Source organism: Sphaeramia orbicularis, chromosome 7 (assembly GCF_902148855.1).
Source record: "Sphaeramia orbicularis chromosome 7, fSphaOr1.1, whole genome shotgun sequence".
NCBI lineage: Eukaryota > Metazoa > Chordata > Actinopteri > Kurtiformes > Apogonidae > Sphaeramia > Sphaeramia orbicularis.
The window spans coordinates 40261016-40283015 of NC_043963.1; the positions used below are offsets into that span (position 1 = coordinate 40261016).

Sequence of the window (22000 nt, forward strand, 5' to 3'; positions counted from 1 at the left end):
CGAGTCCCATTGAAAGGTAAAAGGAAAAAAAAAAAAAAAAAAAAAAACAGCTTACAGATAACATAATGCCATAACTGAAATTAAGACATACAAAAAGAAAAACAAGCAACAACACACAGTGCACACAAACAGACAGAAACGGGGACCAAGTCACCCACCAAGCAAAAATTGATTAAAGTTTTCTTATGAATTATTGTTGCTATTACACATGATTATATTATAAATATCCCATAAAATGTGAAATGAATTTGAAGCAAAGTCCGGAACAAAATCTGAAGACTGGGGAAAGAATTAGAACAATTCTCATTTTGCAATGGTGGATTATAACCAGGTTGAAAGTAGTGCTTTAACAGAAAAAAAGAACATAGTTGGCAATTTTTTGAAAATGCAGTGTAACTAACAGTCTGTTCATCAGCTGATCAAAAAGACCACAGACTTAAAAAAGACAAAATCTGCGCAAATTCTGGCTTTTATGTCATTTTCTTTCAGACATTCACACTGTCATGACCTCATAAGGCATATGAAGGTGGCAGAATTGTTTAGCTGCACAAGCAAAACCTCTCACAACCTCTCAGTCACCATCACTGTCCAGTTCAGACCCAGTAAGACAGTCATTTAAAATTTCTTAAAAGATCCTTAGGGTAATGGGACAAAAAAGTCAACTGGTAAACCTCCCAAAAATGTCACCTATTCTGAGCTGGAGGATCTGATGGGCTGTCTGTTGAAGACACAGACCGATCCTTGACCCAAATTAAAGCTCTTACTGATGCTGACTGCAGCCAAATAACTATAAGACAGTGTCCATAAGAGAAGGGCTTTGAGAATAAAAAATACCTCCAAGGTCAAGTCTCCTCCCATGACACACTTACCTCTTTGGACTTTGCAAGGGAGCACCTAACATGGGGCATTGAATGGTAGAAGACAGTTTTATTCTGTGATGTGAAAAAATTTAACCTGGATAATGCTGATGGCTTCCAGCAATACTGGCATAACAAGGAGATCCCAGTAGAGGTGTAGTGGAGGAGGCTTCATCATGATCTGGAGTGTATTTTCCTTATATGGTACATTGGAGCTTCATGTCACGCAGGGGCATCAGATAGTGACTGGCTATGTGGAGATGTTATAGTGGGCATCCCTCTGGACTGAGGGCCCTCATCTGTTGGTAATGATGGGTTTTTCTAATCGGACAACGCTGCAATTTACTAAGCCCACCTGATGAAGACTTCTTCAAGGAGAAAAATGTTACTGTTTTAGATGATCCTGCATGTTCCCCTGATCAAAATCCCATTGAGAACGTTTGCAGATGGTTGACAAGGGAAATTTACAAAATCAGGTGTCAGTTCCAGACTGTGGATGCCCTTTGTGAAGCCAACTTCATGACATGGAAAGACATTCCCAGCAGCCACCTGGAAACACTTGGATCAAGTATACCTAAAAGAATATTTAAGTGATCAACAAGAATGAAAGAGCTACTAAGTACTGAGTCTTTTTTTTTTTTGGTTCTGTTTTTTGGCTTTTTTAGGCTATGATCTTAAACTTTTGATCAGCTGATGAACAGCTTGTCTGAGTGTGAATCCAGTTTTCAATGAATTGCGTACTCTCTATTTTTAGATTCTTGCTCCAGTTTCTTCTGTATGCATTTTGAAGCCCAACTTACAACCTGGTAATGATCTACCATTGCAAAATGGTAGATTCTTGTCATTTTTCCCTGGTCTTAAGATTTTGTTCAAGAGTATGTGTGTGTATTTCCTTTAACTCGTTTGGAGCAAGTAGACTAGGCTGTGTTGTATTACCAGCAGGTGACACTGTACGGGACATTAAACATGGCTGTAAAAAACAGTAGAAAAACTTTTTGGTAATACTCGGCAAATAATTTTTACGTTTTTGCTGTTTGCATAAACATTTTACAGTGTGAATCATCAAAATGTGCATTCCATATATATATATATATATATATATATATATATATATATATATATATATATATATATATTAGAGATCAACCGATATGGGTTTTTCAGGGCCGATACAATACCGATTATTGGTAGTTAGAGGAGACCGATAACCGATATTTGGAGCCGATATTCATTTGCAGTAAAAGTGTAAAAATTGGTGTGAAAAATTTTGAATAATGCAAACACTGAACTTTGTTTAAATGCCTAAAGCATGTTTATTTAATCAAACAAATAGAAAATAATAGCTCCAGAAGTGCATGGATTTCCTAGACTCAGAAGCATCTCTTATAAAGTTGAATAAAAGCTTAGATAAATAGCTCCCTGAAATTTTTCCACAGTAAATAAAGTAAAATTTAAATATAACTATAATGACTTATCTTTGTTTTAAGTTCAAACACAACAAAAATACAGGGAGACTGTTGTAAACTCTTGGGCCACATGCTGACATATGCTCAACTCATCATGCTTAATTTATTACAGCATTTGGGACACCTTAAGTTGATTTCATCATTAAATTTTATATTTTACCGTGCGATAGCAGGGACCCTGTCATTCTAAACTATGTTGCTACATTATTAATGATTAATATGACTACAGCTACATAAAAAAAGTATAATAGTTGCTATGAGTGCAGTTAAACTCTTGAAAAAACACAAACAGCCTTTAGGGCTTTAATGAGCACACACAGGATTTAAAATGTTCCACCATGTCCAGATAAATCACTTCTGAATTTTACTCTCTGTCATCTTCACTTTAATTTTCAGATCATAGGACTAGAAAACTCACAGCAACATTAGTAGTTGTGAGTTGTAGAGTTCTTCATGTGACTTTAACGCAAACACACACTATTACATTACATACCAACACAGTCTCATCCCAAATAGTCAGAAATCGACGCATATGGTCAGAGCCCCATAGCGGCACTATTTGACGCAGGGGGTACCCTTTCTGCGTCGGATTTCAACACGGAAGGGGTACACACCGTGGAGAGGCGAAGTTTTCTCATGTGAGAAGCTCCGGAGAGAAAACACATGTGTCAAAGGTAAACGCAGACAACTCTTCCGAAACTGTAATAAACATCCCTGTGCTCTACATCTCACAACTACTACTAATGTTTCAGAAGAACGTCAGAGCAGAGTAAACGTTAGCGTCAGCTCTGCTAACACATATTACCTCCTGACATGTCTGAGAATTAGTTAAAAGAAGACTGCTGATGATATGGAGATGGAAACAGTCCGTGATAGAAAAGCATGTGTGTGTGATTAAGAGAGAGCACGTAAAAAACTCACTTCACTTGTTTTAGGGAAGCACGCTAAGGTGCAGTCTGATGAGCTTTTACCAGAACATTAGTTCATCAATTTGGCTCTAAACGCTCTGCACACTATGTATTAGTAATGGAGAAAATGTATGTAGAACACAGTCTCATCCCAAGTCAGTCCCGGTCTGTGTGTGTGAGGACAGCTTCCGCGTCAACCAATCAGAGGGTGCAGAGTGGATGGATAATGCAGGAGACAATAGGCAGGAGAGAGAGAGAGAGAGAGAGGGAGAGGTGCGGCTGCATCTGAGCTGAAATAACCCAGTTTTAAATTGATTTCTTAATATCGGCCCGTCGGATTAAAAAAAGGCCGATACCGATATACATCAAATTTCCAAATATCGGTGCCGATAATCGGCCCGGCCGATAATCAGTCGACCTCTAATATATATATATATATATATATATATATATATATATGGACATGCATTTACTGTTATCAAACTTTGTGAATTTTCAAATTGCAAAGTCACTCATACTGTGAAGGCCTAGTATTAATCGTAACATACTACTTTGTGCATTTTTTCGTTCACAGTTTCAGCTCAACTGTCAAATTCTGTGAAATTGACGCCATGATGCAGACAGTTCTGCACCTCCTTATATAAATACTTTTTCATTCACAAGTGGCAAATGACCTTATGAAGTGTCAAATATTGCAGAAGCCCTATCCAGGGGTATTCAAATCCAGTCCTTGAGGGCCGGTATCCTGCATGTTTTAGGTATTTCCCTCTTCCAGCACACCTGGAAGCCATTACATCATTATCAGTCTTCTGCACAGCTTGATGATGAGCTGATCATTAATTGAACCAGGTGTGCTGGAAGAGGAAATATCTAAAACTTGCAGGATACCAGCCCTGAAGGACCGGATTTGAATATTCCTGCCCTATACAGTGTTGCATCATTATCATGGAGGACATATTGTATGATAATGTGAGTTGGTGTGATTCCTGTCCTTAGACATTACAATTTTGAAATATTAATAATTCTGCTGTAGAATTCAGTTCAGGAGTCAGTTTTAGGATAGATTTCTCACCGTCCCTCTGTTGGTCCCTCCTTGACATACTTCCTGCCATGTTCCCCATCATGTTGACATCCACCTTTCCTGCATCCGTTACAGTACATGCATTTTCATGCACATGCATGTATGTACCTGCACTTCCATGCCTCAGGGAAACTTTGGGACTTCCAACTGAAGGTGATTGACATCTTCTGATTGGTTTGAGGCCCCTTTACTCTTGTAAGAGGCAGGATATGATGACAGCCTGTCACACCATAAATCCAAGATACACCCATTGTGTGAGGAAACTGTGGAGGCCCACAACAAACACTAGTTTCTCATTCTTTAAAAGTCTGCACATTCATCAGTCATTTGTGTTTGACATTTTTTTTAGTGTTTTTTTGTGAGATCATATTGCAAATACTTGTGTGCCTAGGTTTTTTTTCCCTTGTTTCTGTGGTGAAAGACTACATGTAGAGGAGAACTGCTCAGCCAAGTAATCCGAAGACCTCCAAGGGGCTCCCTCTGGAGTACAATAAAGACTTTAGCTTTAGACAAGAGAAAAGTTTGGGATGCTTGAGAAAATAAGCAGTAGTAAGGAGAACAAAGACGATGATTGGACAGGAACAGAAGAAAGGAATTAAAGGCTGGGAAATAATGCTGATCAATAAATCACATTTTAATACAAACACTAATGATAAACATATTGCAAAAGACAAATAGAAAATTACTTACAGATACTATGCATTCACATTCAGCTTGTGGTCATTTGACATCAGTTGAAGCTCCAGCTACCCTCGGGTTAATTAGTGTCAGTTTGGTGTCAGTATGTGCATGTTGCAGGTTTTCCCACATACCTAGAATAGGAAATATCTGAGGTGAACAGCAAACTGAACATTGGACATAGACTGTACATCTTTGTAAATCCATCATAGTAGTGTAACAGAAGTGTTTTTGAATCAACAGTATATTATGATTGCATTGATGAAGCAGAAAGCCTCACAGTGGAGTTTACCAGCCTTGACTAATGGGTGAGAAAAATGAGTTCAGAGGAGGGAGGGTCTTGAAGCCACCATTTGAAGCTGTGCACCAAGTGAAGCATTGCATCATAAACACCGCATTATTATCACCAGAGAGATGGACTTTAACCTTACTAACAGAAGTTCCAAAGCTTTGTGAAAAGCAATATTTTCTCCCCCATTTTTTACACTCATTGAGAAATAGTTGAATTCCTCCTCTTGGACCTTAACCCCCATAAAACTGCAGAACATACTGTGTGCCATGTTGCCTCCGGTCTCACAGAAAGGCTCTAATGATGGCACCAGGCAAATTAAGATGGAAGGGCTACTGTGCAGGAAGGAATGAATTTAAGTTTTTTAGATGAGGGGTGCGGGCAGATTTATGCTGGGATTAGGGAGGGTAGGTGAAGAAGGCAAGCATGCATGTAAAAACACACTCGCTCACTCACTGACATGTACAAGTGGGCGTGGTGCACCCTCCGAACCACACACACCATTTCCACCATCTCCAGCACACTTCAGACATTTCCTTTCAGTTCTCAGCCCAGTCTTTTTAACAGCCGTGTTGTTGTTAGCAGCTTAATCACCCCTGACAACAACCTAATTAAGAGACTCTGCGCTGGAATCTGCAGTTTTTCAGTGCCAACCTACCCTGTTTCCCCTTCTCCGATCCCCTCCACATGGGCCCCCCTCTCCAATGCACCCCTTTTTACCCTCTCAGTATCTCCCTAGTGTTTTGCTTTGCTGTTTCAGACCTCTCATCGAATGGTCAGTTATCTCACCTGCTCCTTTGTTCTTTTTAGCCAACCTTTTCAAGCTCTCCAGTGTACCCTTTCTTTCACTTTTTTGCTCTTGACCTTGGTCCCCCACATTCCTCTATGTTCCCATGCCCTCTGCCATCTCCTCATCTGACTTCTGCCTCTTCAGTGGTACCCTGCCTTTTTGCAAAGTTGGGGTTGGGAGTTAGGATCCATTTTTATTGAGTAAAATGTAGGACACACACATTTTTTTTGTTATATATATTTTGTATTAAAATATGTGTACGTACCATCAATTAATCGGACAATAATGAGACAAAAATATAGTATGTAATTCATAAAGCAACAGTAAAGGGTATAATTCTTTGTAAAGCGTTTTGCCAAAGAGATGTACCATTTGTGTGAATCTAAATGAAGGAATATTCATACATTTGGCACAGAATTTACCATTTTTTGTGCAAATAAGCCTCACTGTGAAAAGCATTTACTGTAAATTCCGGACTATAAACTGCTACTTTTTTCCCACGCTTTAAACACTGCGGCTTATACGACAATTTTACCGGTACCACGGCTCGGTGCCGGTGGTGCCGCGGCACACCTCGAGGCCAACGCTAGGTGCCGTGGCACCGCGGTGGTGCCTTGGCTCGAGGTGCCGGTGGTGCAGCGGCACCGGTGGCACCCAGCTGTGGCACCGCGGTGCCATGGCACCCGGCACCAAGCCCTGGTACTGTGGTGCCACGGCACCTGGCACTGAGCCGTAGTACTGCGGTGCCACAGCTCAGTGCCAGGTGCCATGGCGCCGTGGGACCATGGCTCTGTACCACAGCTCAGCTCGGTACCACGGCATCTCGTCCCTACTGCACGTCGTGCGTAATGTTAAATGAAAATTATATTACAACGGATGTAATTACTTGTTTTTAATCTTTATATTTTAAAAATAAATTAAAAGTCCTACTCTAACAAAAAACAAAAATTTGTTCACTTTCAAGTGTCTTTCAAGTCATTTTAAGTCCGTGAATCTACAGCCGGCGCAAAAGCTAGTCAATCCCATATCGGCACGAACCCAAAGGAAACCCCGATAAGTCCACCGACAAAAAAAAAAAGAAAGAGAAAATGTGCTTTTATTACTATCCTTTTATTGCCTTGTTTTTTGTCTTTTGTTTTTTAATCATCATAATAACAACGAATCAACCTATAGATATGACAGCAAGCTCACACATATCATACCCATTTACATACAGAGAATAATTTCATTTGAACTCAAAGAAAACCTTTATCCAATTACCGTCCAGTTTTGACGCAATGAAAAAAAAAAGGTTCCACTTGGTCCCATAGACTCCCATAGAAGCCAGGCTTCAACGGGGAAATGCATTGACCATAGTGTCACAACAGGGGGAAAAGAAAGGACTCAAATGCTCGGTACTGAAGGGAAAAAAATAACAAGTTTATTTAACAAAATATAAAAAAAAAGAAAACCAGACAACGAAAAACCTAACACAAAAAACTAAAGCAAAAACAGAGTCCAAAAAAACATACAAAACCTGGGGTCAGAGTCCGTGGATGAATATGGAAAATTGTCCGGGTTATGGAGAGGATAAGGAGAAATGGACCAGCGCTGCATGGCTGCAAACCTAATCCTTAAATAGGCCAGTGGAAATTGGCTGCAGCCACACAGCGCCAGCAGGTGAGTCTAATGATAATAATGATTATGACAAGGAGGAGCTGAGGGTCACAGGCACAGATCCTGACAGGACCCCCCCCTCAAGGGACGGCATCCTGACGTCCCCAGAGATGCGAAAGAGCCCCCCACGGAGACCGGGGCATCCTGGATTGTAGAGGGGATCCTAGCGTAAAGGGGCATGAAGAACCACAGGGGAGACCGGCTGAAGCACCTCCCGGTGGGACGGCGTGAAGAGCCTCCGGGCAGACTGGCTGAAGAACCTCAGGCCGAACAAGCTGACGCACCCCCCGGTGAAACGGCGTGAAAAGCCTCCAGGCGAAGAGGCTGAAGCACCTCCCGGTGAAACGGCGTGAAGAGCCTCCGGGCAGACTGGCTGCAGAACCTCAGGGCGAACAGGCTGAAGTACCTCCCGGTGAAGCGGCACGAAGAGCCTCTGGGAAGACTGCCGAAGCACCTCAGGACAGACCTCTGGACCAGGACGTGGAAAACCTCCAGACCAGGATGATGTAGCCCCTCCGGACCAGATCATGGAGAAACCTCCGACCAGGAGGTGAGAACCCCTCCAAAACAGGACAGAAAAATCCCCTGGTTCGTGGACCTCCAGGGCTGTGGCAGACAGGACTCCAGCTGGGCTTAGGACATTGACTGGAACTGAATATGGCTGGACTAGTGACTCTGAGACAAGACAGACCGAACACTGACTGGACTACAGACATCGACTGGAATTGGACTATGGCTGGACCCATGACTCTGGCTGTCTGAGACTGGACTGACAGGGGAACGGACTCTGAGACTGGACTGACGGGAACGTAGAGGGAGACCGAGACGGGGAAACAGGAACGCTGCGTGGACGGACGGAACCGGACTTCAGGAACGCTGCCGGACGGAACCGGACTTCAGGAACAGGCTTTAAAAAACGCTGCGCGAACAGACAGAAACAGATTGCAGGAACGCTGCACGGACAAACTGAATCAGACTTCAAAAAACGCTGCGCGGCCGGAACCGGACTTCAAGGAGGGGAAACTACCAGACGGCGCACAAGCCTCCAGGTAGTACTGAGGAAAAGGGAACTGGGCCAAGCAGAGAGACACGGACAGACAGACACAAAAACACGGACCGGCAGAGGGACAATCTACAGAACTGAACTGATGAAACTGCAGACAGAAAATAAAGAGACTAAAGACAGACTGAAAAAAAAAACAAAAACACGGGGAACATATAACGCACATGGACTGCAGTAACACACATTGACAAAAAAAAATTCGCACCCACTGAGAAATACACACACACAGAAACTAGGAAATTCACACATAGACTAAGAAACAGACTGAAAAATACACAGAAAGACAAATACACACAGAAATATGCTCAGAGAAACGCACACAGAAACGCACACACGGACAGAGAGAGACAGGGAGGAACGAATAAAACAAGCAGAACAGACAAACTAACATGAACAGGCAGATCAGAGCTAATAAACTCACTCAAACCATTAGACACACGAAGGAAAAGACACAAGAGAAGAACCCGGACCCCACGAAGGCCCAGGTCCCCACATGGAACAGGACACTGGAAATACGAGGCAGAAAACAGACGAGAGACAGAAACGCACCGGAAGAAACAACACGGGAGGAGAGCCCGGACTCAACATGGTCCGGGACCCCACATGACATGGGAACGCCGGTAATACAAGGCAGGAAACAAACAGAGGACAGATACACCGGGAGAACAAACCGGGGTATGCACCCGACGGATCCGGGACCTCCCGAACCAACCGGCACGGAGGAGACCGAGCCGCCAGAGCTGAGGACAAGGGTGAGGACAAAAGTAAGTCTCAGAAAAGCCGGATATGGGTCAAGGAAGCGCGGAGCGATGGTACAGAGAGAACTAAGGAAAGACGAACGAAACCAGGGAAAAACAACTAAAACACGGAGATACGAAAAAACGGGTCCCTTCAGTACCGGCTGAGTCCAAGTTTGGCTGGTCCATTCTGTCACAACGGGGGAAAAGAAAGGACTCAAATGCTTGGTACTGAAGGGAAAAAAATAACAAGTTTATTTAGCAAAATATAAAAAAAAGAAAACCAGACAACGAAAAACCTAACACAAAAAACTAAAGCAAAAACAGAGTCCAAAAAAACATACAAAACCTGGGGTCAGAGTCCGTGGATGAATATGGAAAATTGTCCGGGTTATGGAGAGGATAAGGAGAAATGGACCAGCGCTGCATGGCTGCAAACCTAATCCTTAAATAGGCCAGTGGAAATTGGCTGCAGCCACGCAGCGCCAGCAGGTGAGTCTAATGATAATAATGATTATGACAAGGAGGAGCTGAGGGTCACAGGCACAGATCCTGACACATAGATCGTATGAGGAAACAGCGCAACGGGAATGTATGAGAAGTGAACAACATCGAGTCTGATGATTTGTGATAAAGCTGATTCTGAACGAACTCGTCTGTGAGATGAACGTGTTTTAACACACGTGTAGTCAATGAAATGTCAACACAACCAAACATATTTAACCATTTAATTTTCGTAATGAAAGGGGAAGCTGGGATTCTCTTGCAGTCTATGAGAAATCGCCACTGGTGGACACCCGCAGCTTATAAACCGGTGTGTTTATACGTGTACAAAATTGATTTTCTTTCTAAAATTAGGGTCTGCGGCTTATATTCAGGTGCGGTCTATAGTCCGGAATTTACAGTAATTCATAAAAGAGCAGCACAAATTGCTATGTGCATTTTGGCTAATGTGATTACTGTCTGCTGAAAGCTGATATGGTATGGTGTGACATGGTATGGTATGTTGAATTAGTGTTTAATGATGTGAGGCACAAAATTGTCAGTCAGTTGCTGTATGGATGAGTTATCCATGTAACCTCAGGTTTTCAGGTGCTTTAATATAAAAAGTACTGGTAGACATCAGACTGAGTGACTACAAACACATCACCCCATAATCCTGCAATCCCAGAATATAACTGCAGAACACATAAGAACACAAGATTAATGTCAGTCCTGACCTATCAGCTGCCTATGAAGTTACTGCTGTTTGGTGTACATAAATGCATACAATCACATTTAGAGTTCAGAGTTGCTGTGATGTATGGCCAGCTGTAATGCCACACAAAACATTAGTGCTAATATTTTCTGTAAAATCCCAGATCCATTCCGTGACATTTAACAGTATTTTATACAGACTTTACTCAAACACATTGTAGACGTGTCTGAATTACATTAAAAGTTGTACCTTGTTTTGATGGACATTTCTGTATTGAATTAAAGATGTGAAATACTGTAGAAGGATGAAAGGCTTGTGATTGTGGACAGCTATGTGTGGGCACGTGTCTGCTCATTAAAGACATACACGCTGTACAATACCCTCTGCAATTACCGGGTGTAATCTTTTTTTTGGCCTTTGATCTTTCCTTTGGCCCGTACATTATTCCTCCATCCATTTAGGTTGAAGTTACTTGTAAACTATTGTTAGGAAGGCTTAAAGTGGTGTGAAGTAAAAAATAACAGTTAATTTCTTTGATGCTTTAAAATTAGAATAATAGAAGATACAAAATAATAGAAAATACAGATATTTGTAGAGTACAAGTTAAAAGTGGTCGTATTTGTTAAGATGCTGTGTGCACAGCTCTCTGGTGAGCCTGTACCAAATTTAAGAACTATCTCTGATTTTATCAGTTTCAGTTACATAATGTTGAAATAAAACTACAAGGAAGACATCGTAATGCTGTTTTCCAACCAAAGTTTGTGCAAATGTAGAGAAGAGACTTCATTGCACTTCATGCAGGGAGGTGCTCAGTCATGAAAGGTGACAAAGAATTTCTTGTGTTAAGGAAAAGCCTTTCAAGAGGCAGTCTTTTGACAGCAGAAAAATAAGTCTGTACTCTGCTTATATATATTAGCAGGTGTTTATTTCATGCATCTGTTAGTTTTATACTGGTGTGTTGCCAGGTAATGTTAATTTTAATGTTAGATATCTCTTCTGCAAATTCTGTCTCTGACCATGGAAGAGTCCATGAAAATGCTAGTTTTATTTTTTTAAGTTCCTGGGGACATGTCAAATTTCTCTTTTGGGTCTTGGCCTCAGAATATTTAGGAACCTCTGATCTAATATTTTCAGTGAATGCATTTTCTGTTAATTTTTCTTTGAGTTTGCCATTGTATTCATTTTAAAAGCATCTCCATTACCTTTTGTCCCCTTTTTCCACTTGTTTCTATTTTATGATTCTCAGTCACAGACTTTCTTGACCCAGTTGTGTACATCATCTAGAAACCTGCCAGCATGCACAGGAATTTGAGTTCTTGTTGACTGTACGCTATAAATATATTGTTGTAAATCCTGAACCTTTTTAAGATGACGGGTTGTTATTTTTGCCTCATTTGCACCTCTTTCCCTTCTTGATTTCTCTATAATTCACCTTCTATTCATTCCATTTCGCTAACTCAGACCATTTTTCCTTTGTAACCTTTAGACCTGGCTTTAGTCCCATTTGTGCTGCTGCTTCACATTACTCAGATTATTTCAGTTTGACAGGTGAAACGGAAACGGCTCATGCAGTCTTAACTGACACTGTACACAATGAAGAAGATGTAATCTGCATGTAGGGGTTTGTCTGTATTTGTAGGTCTGGTTTTCTCTTGTTTCCCTTGTGGATCATCAACAGCTGGTTCAATCTGTTAATTATTTGATGCTGAAATCGAAAAAGCTCGGCCTGTCTCTTAAGAGTTTAATTTTTTTTTTTGTTTCTTCTGAGCCAACAACTTTCTCCTAACTCAATGTATGCTACCCATCCCTCAACAGGAGTCAGACAAGTGTTTCAAGTGTAACTCACAGCATCGTTACGACCCATACCACCACAGAAACAGCCACTGGATTGAAAATGTAATCTACCTCATGGACAGCAATGGGGACCACACCTGGTGGCAGTCTGTCAACGGTCTGTGTGCATGTGTGCTTTGTACTTACTCTGCAAATGTCTGTTATATATTAATGCATGGGAGGAATGTATCACATTCTTTATGACAGTTAACCAACCGACAGATTTAATGGCTCGTCATCCTTAGGATGAGATATCTGACATCATTTGAAACATGAGGCTTGGAGTTCAGGGTCAAAATATATGGGTCCTTTATGTCCGTAAGTTCTCTTTAAAACCATCAAAACGTCATCTTCTGAGCTAAAACTCTGAGTCATGTGAGGTGTATCTTAAAGCAGAATAGGTCTTTCACTCAGTTTATGACCTTGAGGTGATTCTGTTTGTGTTCTAACAACAAGACATACAATGGCCACTTCAAAATGGAGTAAGGGTTTGAGTTTTTATTGTATTTTTCCATTATCTGTATTTCCATACCAGCTAATTCATTGACCATTCATAAATGCTACCTATCAAGATTAAATGCTATGAAACAATACTATTTAGTCCTGTTTTTTCAGTCCTGGTGGCACAGTGTCCAAACAAACAATACTTACTTGAGCATAAAGCTCTATGCTGATTTGATCTCTTTTTCTGTATCTATCCAACTGAAGGTCCATCACTTTGTGCCTTTTTAGTTTAATTGTAAGACTTATGAATAATGTTAGATTTCCCTCCACAGACCTGAACTACAGCTCTTATGTAAACTGAATTAACTTTGTACTAGAAAAATTAAGTACAGCTGCAGAGATGTAGTGATATAGTATAGAACAGGGGTGTCAAACATTTGGCCCCCAGTGCAGAACTGGCCTGCCAAAGGGTCCAATCCAGCCTGTGGGATGAATTTGTGAAATGCAAAAATTACTCTGAATATATTATTAATTAAGGGCATTAAAATCATTTTAGTCCACGTGCAGACCAATATGACCAGTACTATAATCATAACCTATAAATAATAATAACTCCAAATGTTTCTCTTTGTTTTAGTCTAAAAGGGTTAAATTATATGAAAATGCTTACATTTATAAATTGTCCTTTCACAAAAAATGTGAATAACCTGAACAAATAAGAACAACCTGAAATGTCTTAAGAGAAGTAAGTGCAATTTTACCAATATTCTGCCTGTTACTAAATGTTGTGTGGATTTGTAGATGTAATGTACTTGTGCGAAAGAGAAGTTGAAGCATAAGACTGTTAAAATTGCACAGAATTTTCTGAAATTTCAGGTTTTTCATGGTTGTTTGTGTTAGTCACATTTTTTAAAGGATACTTTGTGGATGTAAACATTTTCATAAAGGAATTTAACTTTTTTCCCCACACTAAAACATGAAGAAAAGTTTGGAATTGTCATTATTTCTATGTTATTATGTTATTATTTTACTGGTCCGGCCCGTTTCAGATCATATTGGGATGAATGTGGCTCCTGAACTGAAATGAGTTGGACACCTCGGTATAGAAAAATATGTATAATCTAGAAAATACAAAGTAGAAGGTTAGAGGACAAAAGAAGCAAAAGGGCAAAGATGACATGGCACTAAAGAGGTATGAAAAGACCCTTTAGTAAAGTGACAGCAGTGAATAACAGTTGTTTCCCCCATAGGAGAAGAAAATGTCAGCATCAGGCTGAATCTGGAAGCTGAATTCCACTTCACACATCTCATCATGAAGTTCAAGGTATGCACATTTTTTTAATACATGTATGTGGTGTGAATGTGAGTCTGTGGTACTTTGTTTGAAATAGCATTGGAGGAGTGTATGTGCTTTAGCATGTCAAGGTGCATACTTTTCTGGTGGTGTGTTTGTTGTGAAAATCTGTGGCTGCATTCCACGAGACGTAAATCCGTCATCCTGCTGTTAGTAAAGCAAACATGAAACAAAACCTCCACATTAATCTCAGAAGGTGCTGTCTCCTGATCACAACCACCAGCGATCATACAGTCTGTAAGGAGCCAGTTGAATAATTAACCCATAAAGATCCAGCCACTGGCAACCAAAAGCATCTACTGATGTAAACTGGTCAATACCCGTTGATCCACTAATCCTATCAATACATGTAAATATTTGTGTAAAACACAGTTTATCAGCTTTTCATGGTTATCAGATATGACCCATTTGGACGTTCAGAGGCTCCGTAGTGAACATTGAAACACTGTCATCTTCTGCAGCATTGATTCACCAGTAAAATGCATGGAGTTGGATAACTAACAGTGCATAGAGATACTTGTTTTATGTTCAGTTATTAATGTCTTTGCTGAAAAAGTCACTTTTCCTTCAGTTTTCTGTTTTTGATGTAATGACCCTCAACTTTAATCTGAGCTTTTTTGAATATCTACATGATCAGTGAATTAAATATTGGACAATGCATGATTTACACTGAAAAAAATGCAAAATACAGAGGATAATATTAGAATAAATGGTGATAAATCACTTCAGAAAGGTTAAATATAGAGAAATATTCATTTGGAAACTGCCACCAAAGTAGCACTGGGTCTTTATGGGTCAATAGAACCACACACCTATCTGTTTGAAGAACATAATTGTAATTTTAGATAACTGTCACAATATATATTTATAATCTAGATAAGCTTCAGGTATATTTGATATCAAAGTTCTGTTTTATAATTTGATTTTAGTCATTTGTATATTATATTATTGAACCTCTCCATCATTTCTGGTTCTCAGAAGTGTGGTTGTGGATATCTGAATTAGAAAGCAAACATGCATGAATGTTAAAAAGGAAGCCTTTTGTCCTCGGAAGAATGTTATTCTTGGTATCTTGCAATCAAGTATTGAATATCTGCAGCATATCAAGTATCCAGTGTAGTAATTATTCATTGTAGAGGTTCAACAGCTTGCCATATTATATTGTTAAAATTGTTAAAATAATCCCACACCAGTGTAGCACCAACTAACTAGTAGAGCTATAAATAAAGACTGAATTTTTTCTCCTTTTCTTTGTAGACTTTCAGACCTGCAGCCATGATCATCGAGCGTTCAGCCGATTTTGGCCGTACATGGCGTCCATACCGATACTTTGCCCACAACTGCACAAAGATATTCCCAAACATCCCTGCCAATGGCCTGCACCACATCAATGATGTCATCTGTGAGGAGCGCTACTCTGACATTGAGCCCTCCACTAATGGAGAGGTAAAGTAAGAAGAGATACTGGAAGTAGTAAACATGTCGGACTGGGAGTAAAGGCTAATGGAGATGCACCAACTGCAATTTTCTTGGCCAAATTTTGGTATTTCCAAGAACATTAACTGACAGTGTAGATTTTTCTCATTACATAATTCAAATATACATTCTTTATATTTAAGAGTAAATTACTGTTTCCTGAAATGAAAGTTGCAGTGGATTCTGTCACTTCCACTCAGTCAAATCTCATTTTTTGGGGAAATTTCTTTGTGGTGCTGTGATGAACTGGCAACTCGTCCAGGGTGTTCCCTGCCTTTGCGCATAGGTAGCTGGAATAGGCTCCAGCACCCCCCGCAACCCTGGTGAGGATAAAGCAGGTTCAGAAGATGGATGAATGAATAAATGAATGAATGAATGAATGAATTTCTTTAGAGTGTATCACACATTTTTGAGGGCAGAGATAATGTTATCAGTAATTTTGTGTGTCAGAAGGACTATGCTAAATCTACTGTTTCGATTATTAAGAAAGTGGAACAGGAGGAAAATCTCATTTTGGGAACAGAAACTTGATTTTTATGTAGGGATTGGCAAACTAGGGGGAGGTATGCAGCTTCAGATTGCCCTTCTAGATGTGACTGTTACATAAACTGCATAGCAGTAGCAGATGAGCTCATTTTACTTGCCAAGTCACCTCTAATCAATGTGTCCTTTGTCTTTTCCTCACTCACGATGAAGAGCTTCCAAGCCGATCAGAGATTATGTGGGTCTGTGATGTTACAGTCTCTGTCGCTGTGCACGTGACATGAACCACTCTACTGCTCATGCATATAAATGTAACCAGCACAGACTTGGATCTATTGAAGGCTGATCAGAGTTAATCAAGCGGAAAAGACAAAAGTAAAAGAAAGGGAATGAGGGAATGTGACTATTACCTGTTGTTTTTGTTAATTCATTAACTGATCAGAGAACAACATCAAAAGGCACATTTTCCAGCTTAGATCTGTTGTAGTGAACGTGTTCATTTATTGTTCATCTTTTGGATTTATCTGATTTATTTTAAAATGATGTTCTCTATTCAAGGTCATTTATAAGGTTCTGGATCCAGCTATACATGTGAGGGACCCCTACAGCTTGGACATTCAAGGTTACTGAAATGTTATGTTGTCTCTGAATTGTCTGTTTAATAATAGTCATTTCAAGTAGTTAAAGTGATTTGAGAGAAAAAGTTCCATAAACTTTTGAACAACGAAGATTATGAAAAAGAACTTGATCATCTTATGTTCACCTTTTATTTCCTGATGTAATTGCACAAAAATTGACTTCAGTTCATGCAAGTAAATGTCAGTGGTTGTTTTTCAAGAATTATGAGTATTTCCTTCTGTTACAGAAGGTGGACTTCATTGTGAGTTTGAGGCTTATTAAACACTACTTTTTCTCACAGAACTTTTGCGTATTACCAACTTGCGAATTAACTTCACCAAGCTGAACACTCTGGGAGATGACCTGCTTGACCGGCGCTCCGACGTCCTGCAGAAGTATTACTATGCCATCTATGAGCTGGTGGTCAGAGGAAGCTGTTTCTGTTATGGACATGCGTCAGAGTGTGCTCCAGTGCCAGGAGTCAACATCAGGGAGAGTGGCATGGTAGGCTATTGGTCTACAACTGGAAACTGTACTATATATGTGTCTTTACTCTCTTATCTAGACATTTTTTCCAGTATCCAGTATTCCAGTATTATTATTATTATTATTATTATTATTATTATTAATGTCATTATCAACAACTTAGCCATTTTTCTCATTTCTCTGTACTGTGATTTGCCAGATCCATGGTCGCTGCGTGTGCAAACATAACACAGAGGGTCTGAACTGTGAGCGCTGCAGAGATTTCCACAACGACCTGCCATGGAGGCCAGCTGAGGCAGACAACCCACACACCTGCAGAGGTGTGAACAAAAACAGCAACCCATGCACTCAAATAAAGCTCTTACAGGGAAGAACTCACATTAGGAAGTTATAGGTTCATAGTTATGTCAGCTTATTCAAAGTGAAACTAAAAATGTTTTTTGAGCTGTGGACAGAATTGTGATTTATTGTGATGAAACACACCTAAGCTGTTGACAATGCACATCTATAAATAATCAAATATGTAAAAATGTACGTTATAGGCGAAAACAGTTCAACTTGCCACTTTCTTCTGCTAAATCTTTTGTTTTTTAATGAATAAATCTCAAGATGTTTTTTTTTTTAATATTTTACTCTGAACCATAAACCCATTGTTTTGATCAGTTAATTTATTTGTCAGTTTGATGCTGAAATAACAGTTGCAAAAAAACAGTGACACAGCAAGACAGGCTCCAGATGGTGGTCTTTGTTAGGGATTTTGCTAGCTATAAGGATTTACAGACTTAATTTCCCTGTAAGAAATGACTATACGACAGCAAGAAAAAAAAAACCTCTAATTGCACTTAAATGGATGTTGATATTCATGCTGTCTGTAGGGGGTAAAACAAATCCAAAAGCTCAGACTCTCTCAGAGCCTCATTTAGTTCTCCATAAATTTATGTTCTGTGATGCGGTCATACAGATGTCCTCAAACTACTACTGTATCCGATTCACACCTGCACAATCACTCACTAGTCACCACACCCAGCCTCTTTGCAGTTTTGTAGGAGATTTCACAATCATGAGGAGAATCATTAAATCAAAATGGTAAAAATGTTCCAAATACAATATTTTGGCTGATATTTTCGTAGATGGTGAACCAGTGTGAAAAAAATTTAACTGACCCTTTCCTACATTCATCTGGTTCTCCGTTAACGTCTTTTGATTCTTTGTCTGGACATACCAGACCTACTCCTGGCTTGGTACTGTTAAGACTGGTAGTATGAGATCTGAACCCAAATGCAAGAACCTCAGACAGATATACAATGAAAGTGTGTTTATTAAACACAATCAGTAAACACAGGTCACACAAAAAGGTAATGGGTGAGTCTTCAGTGAAGCTGTGTCGCAGATTCATCGCAGATTCATCACAGATTCCAAATCCGAGTGAAATAACCCCGACCCAGGCTGGAGCACACGAGGGGAACCCGACTAGGAAGAAGCAAACGAGAGTCAGGGGACAGACCAGGTCATACACGGGAGGACAAGCAGACAGCAACAGGACATTGGGGAAAGGCAAACTCATGTACCGTAAATCCAGGCTGAGGGTCAAACACAGGAGAGGAATCAGAGGCTGAGGTACAGACAGGGGTCAGGCGAAGCTCAGGAGTTGATGAGAAACAATCCCGGTCAAAAACAGACAGGCAGACGAACAGGATCCAAAAAGCACTGGGAAGTAATCACACAAGGAGAATACGAACTGGCACTGGACAAACAAAGAGACAGGGCTTATATATACAAGAGGGCGGGGAGACAATTGGACACAGGTGCAACACATCAGGGCAGGGGCAGGTAATCAGACACAGGTGGAGGTAATCAGGGAAGGGAAGTAAAGACACCAGACAAGACACACGAGGGAAACTTAACAAAACTAGAAGCACTCGGAGAGCGCAGACCTCCGCCAAGGCTGATCAGTGGCGCCCCCTGTGGGCCCCCCCACCCCCGATCACCACCAAAATTTAATAATTTCTTCCTTATCCCATTTCCAACAAACCCTGAAAATTTCATCCAAATCTGTCCATAACTTTTTGAGTTATGTTGCACACTAACAGACAGACAACCAAACAAACAGACAAATAAACAAACAAACCCTGGCAAAAACATAACCTCCTTGGCGGAGGTAATAAAACAGGAAACAAAGGACAAGACAGACAAAACTGACAAAACAGGCTGGAGTCCAGGGACTGATATGACAGGTACGAGTCACATAATCATTCTGAACAATAGAAGAGAGTTGTGACCTTGAGTGGAAGTGTGTGAAGCTACACTCATTTTCACACAGGGATCAAAAAGTGCATTTGCCTATGCACCCTTTTAAAAAAGAAAACAAATACAAAACTAATTCACTTTTCAGTATTTTTTCAAAATCATTTACACTTATAGCAGAGGATGAAGCTACACTTTAAAGGTCATTGTCACACACACACACACACACACACACACACACGCACACACACACACACTCTTACATAAAACAATAACAGTTGTTACCAGGCTTCTCTTCTGTATTTCTGACCAGAATCATTGTAAATCACTTACTGGATGTTTTTTCTCTTTATTCAGAGTGTAACTGTAACAGCCACTCTAACCAATGCCACTTTGACATGGCGGTGTATTTGGCGACGGGAAATGTCAGCGGGGGAGTGTGTGACGACTGCCAACACAACACAATGGGACGCAACTGTGAAACATGTAAACCTTTTTACTACAAAGATCCCTTGAAAGACATCAGGGACCCACGAGTCTGTATCGGTGAGTGAATAATCTAAGAAATTATTGATTCAACTGTTACTAATTTTCAGTCCTTTTCCTGACAGTCTCCACCTGACCTCTGACCCCCAGCATGTGACTGTGACCCTGTCGGATCATTGGAGGGAGGAGTGTGTGACAGTCACACCGACCCGGACATGGGGATGATCACCGGACAGTGTCGTTGTAAAGTCAACGTCAAAGGCATGCGCTGTGACGACTGCAAGGAGGGATACTACGGCCTCAGCCAGAATGACCCACTTGGCTGTCAACGTATGTCTCACTCTGTTGTTCTGGACCCAGTTTCAGAAAGTGTGTTTTAATGAAAATCAAGCCTGAAAAGAGGAAAACACAGGATTTTCAGTTTGACAAAGTGAGTACAGTTTGAGTCTGAGCCAGCTACTGTTAGGCCACTACATTTCCTTATTCAGACAGATGACTTCACTGCACCTATCCAAAACACAGCTACATCCACACATATTGAATAGAATAAAAAAAAAAAAAAAACACCTTTATTTTTGTAGTGTTTTATTTTAGCTTGTGTGCATGCTACAGACTTTATCATTCTGATGCCACCAGTTTAAACTTGATTTTCATTCTTCACTGCAAGTGGTATCATGGCTGAGCAGTCTGATGCTGCCTTCATGTGCTATGGGACTTATTGCAGATACTACTTACGAACTTGAAAATTGCACATGAACACCCCCTCATGTCGTATTTTCCACTGGGGAACTTTGAAAAAAATCTTGATAGACCAGTGGTTGAGGTGAAAATAACCTTTGGATTTTCATTGTGGTAGAGAGCAACAAGGGATTAATCGTGAATGATAAACACTGCTCTTATTACAGGGTTCCCGCATGGTCTTAAAAAGTCTTCAAAGTGTTGAATTTACAAATTTGCATGTAGTATCTTAAAAAAGTCTTTAAAAGGTATTAAATTTCCAACCCCACAATATATATTGAAATTAGGAACCAGTTACCGCTAACTTTGCAGCCCCCAGTGAGATACATTCAGCCCAACACACCTGCAGCTGTTTGTCATGTGTGCATTGTCCAAGAAAGCTGACTTTGGGAACTTGGGGGGTCAGCATCAGCTAGAGCGCCTAGTATAGCAGCAGCAACAAAAATCCACCTACGGACAATGTTTGGTTCTACTTCGACCCTAAAAGCAGAGGTATTGCGGAGCCTACATACTGTAACTAAACACATGTTCTATAGTGCTAAAGATGGAATCACAGAGCTGTTTAAATGCATGTTCCCTGACTCAGATATAGTTAGCACGTTTATGTGTAATGCTGACAAAACGGCTTACGTAACTACAATTGGATCAGCAGTAGACATCAAGACAGAGCATGTTTTGAAAGTGAACAATTGGCCTTCATTCTTATGCTTAGTTATGAAATGGGCATTAAATTCTATTCTAAGAAGTCTTAAAAAGTCATAAATTTAACTTGTATAAACCTGTAGGAACCCTGTATTAACTTTTTGCTGCTGTTAGCTGATGATTTTTGCACATTTATAGTATACACAATTGGCCAAAAAAAAAAAAGAAGGGGGGGGGGGGTTTGCATGTTCTCCCTGTGTGTGGGTTCTTCCAAAGACATGCATTAATAGGTTAATCATTTAAGCTTAATTGCCCATAGGTGTGAAGGTGAGAGTGATTGGTTGTTCGTCTCTATATATGTCAGTGCATATTATGTCCCCTCTCGAGGATAAAGTTCCGAAGATGAATGAAAAAAAGTGCTGTAGCAGATGAATTAACACATCCAAAACTGTTTTACCCCAATACCAGGACAT

General features: G+C 40.3%; 1 protein-coding gene across 2 annotated transcripts in view; it reads left to right on the top strand.

The window, feature by feature from the left end:
* Positions 1-22000, top strand: part of lamb2l (laminin, beta 2-like) — a 70681-nt gene that overhangs the window by 21134 nt on the left and 27547 nt on the right. For both annotated transcript variants that reach the window (XM_030139167.1, XM_030139168.1), the window contains exons 4-11: positions 12539-12674; positions 14251-14324; positions 15612-15800; positions 16872-16935; positions 17233-17435; positions 17617-17737; positions 20019-20207; positions 20298-20477. In XM_030139167.1, coding sequence (XP_029995027.1) covers positions 12539-12674; positions 14251-14324; positions 15612-15800; positions 16872-16935; positions 17233-17435; positions 17617-17737; positions 20019-20207; positions 20298-20477 — 1156 coding nt within the window. The remainder of the gene's footprint in view (positions 1-12538; positions 12675-14250; positions 14325-15611; positions 15801-16871; positions 16936-17232; positions 17436-17616; positions 17738-20018; positions 20208-20297; positions 20478-22000) is intronic.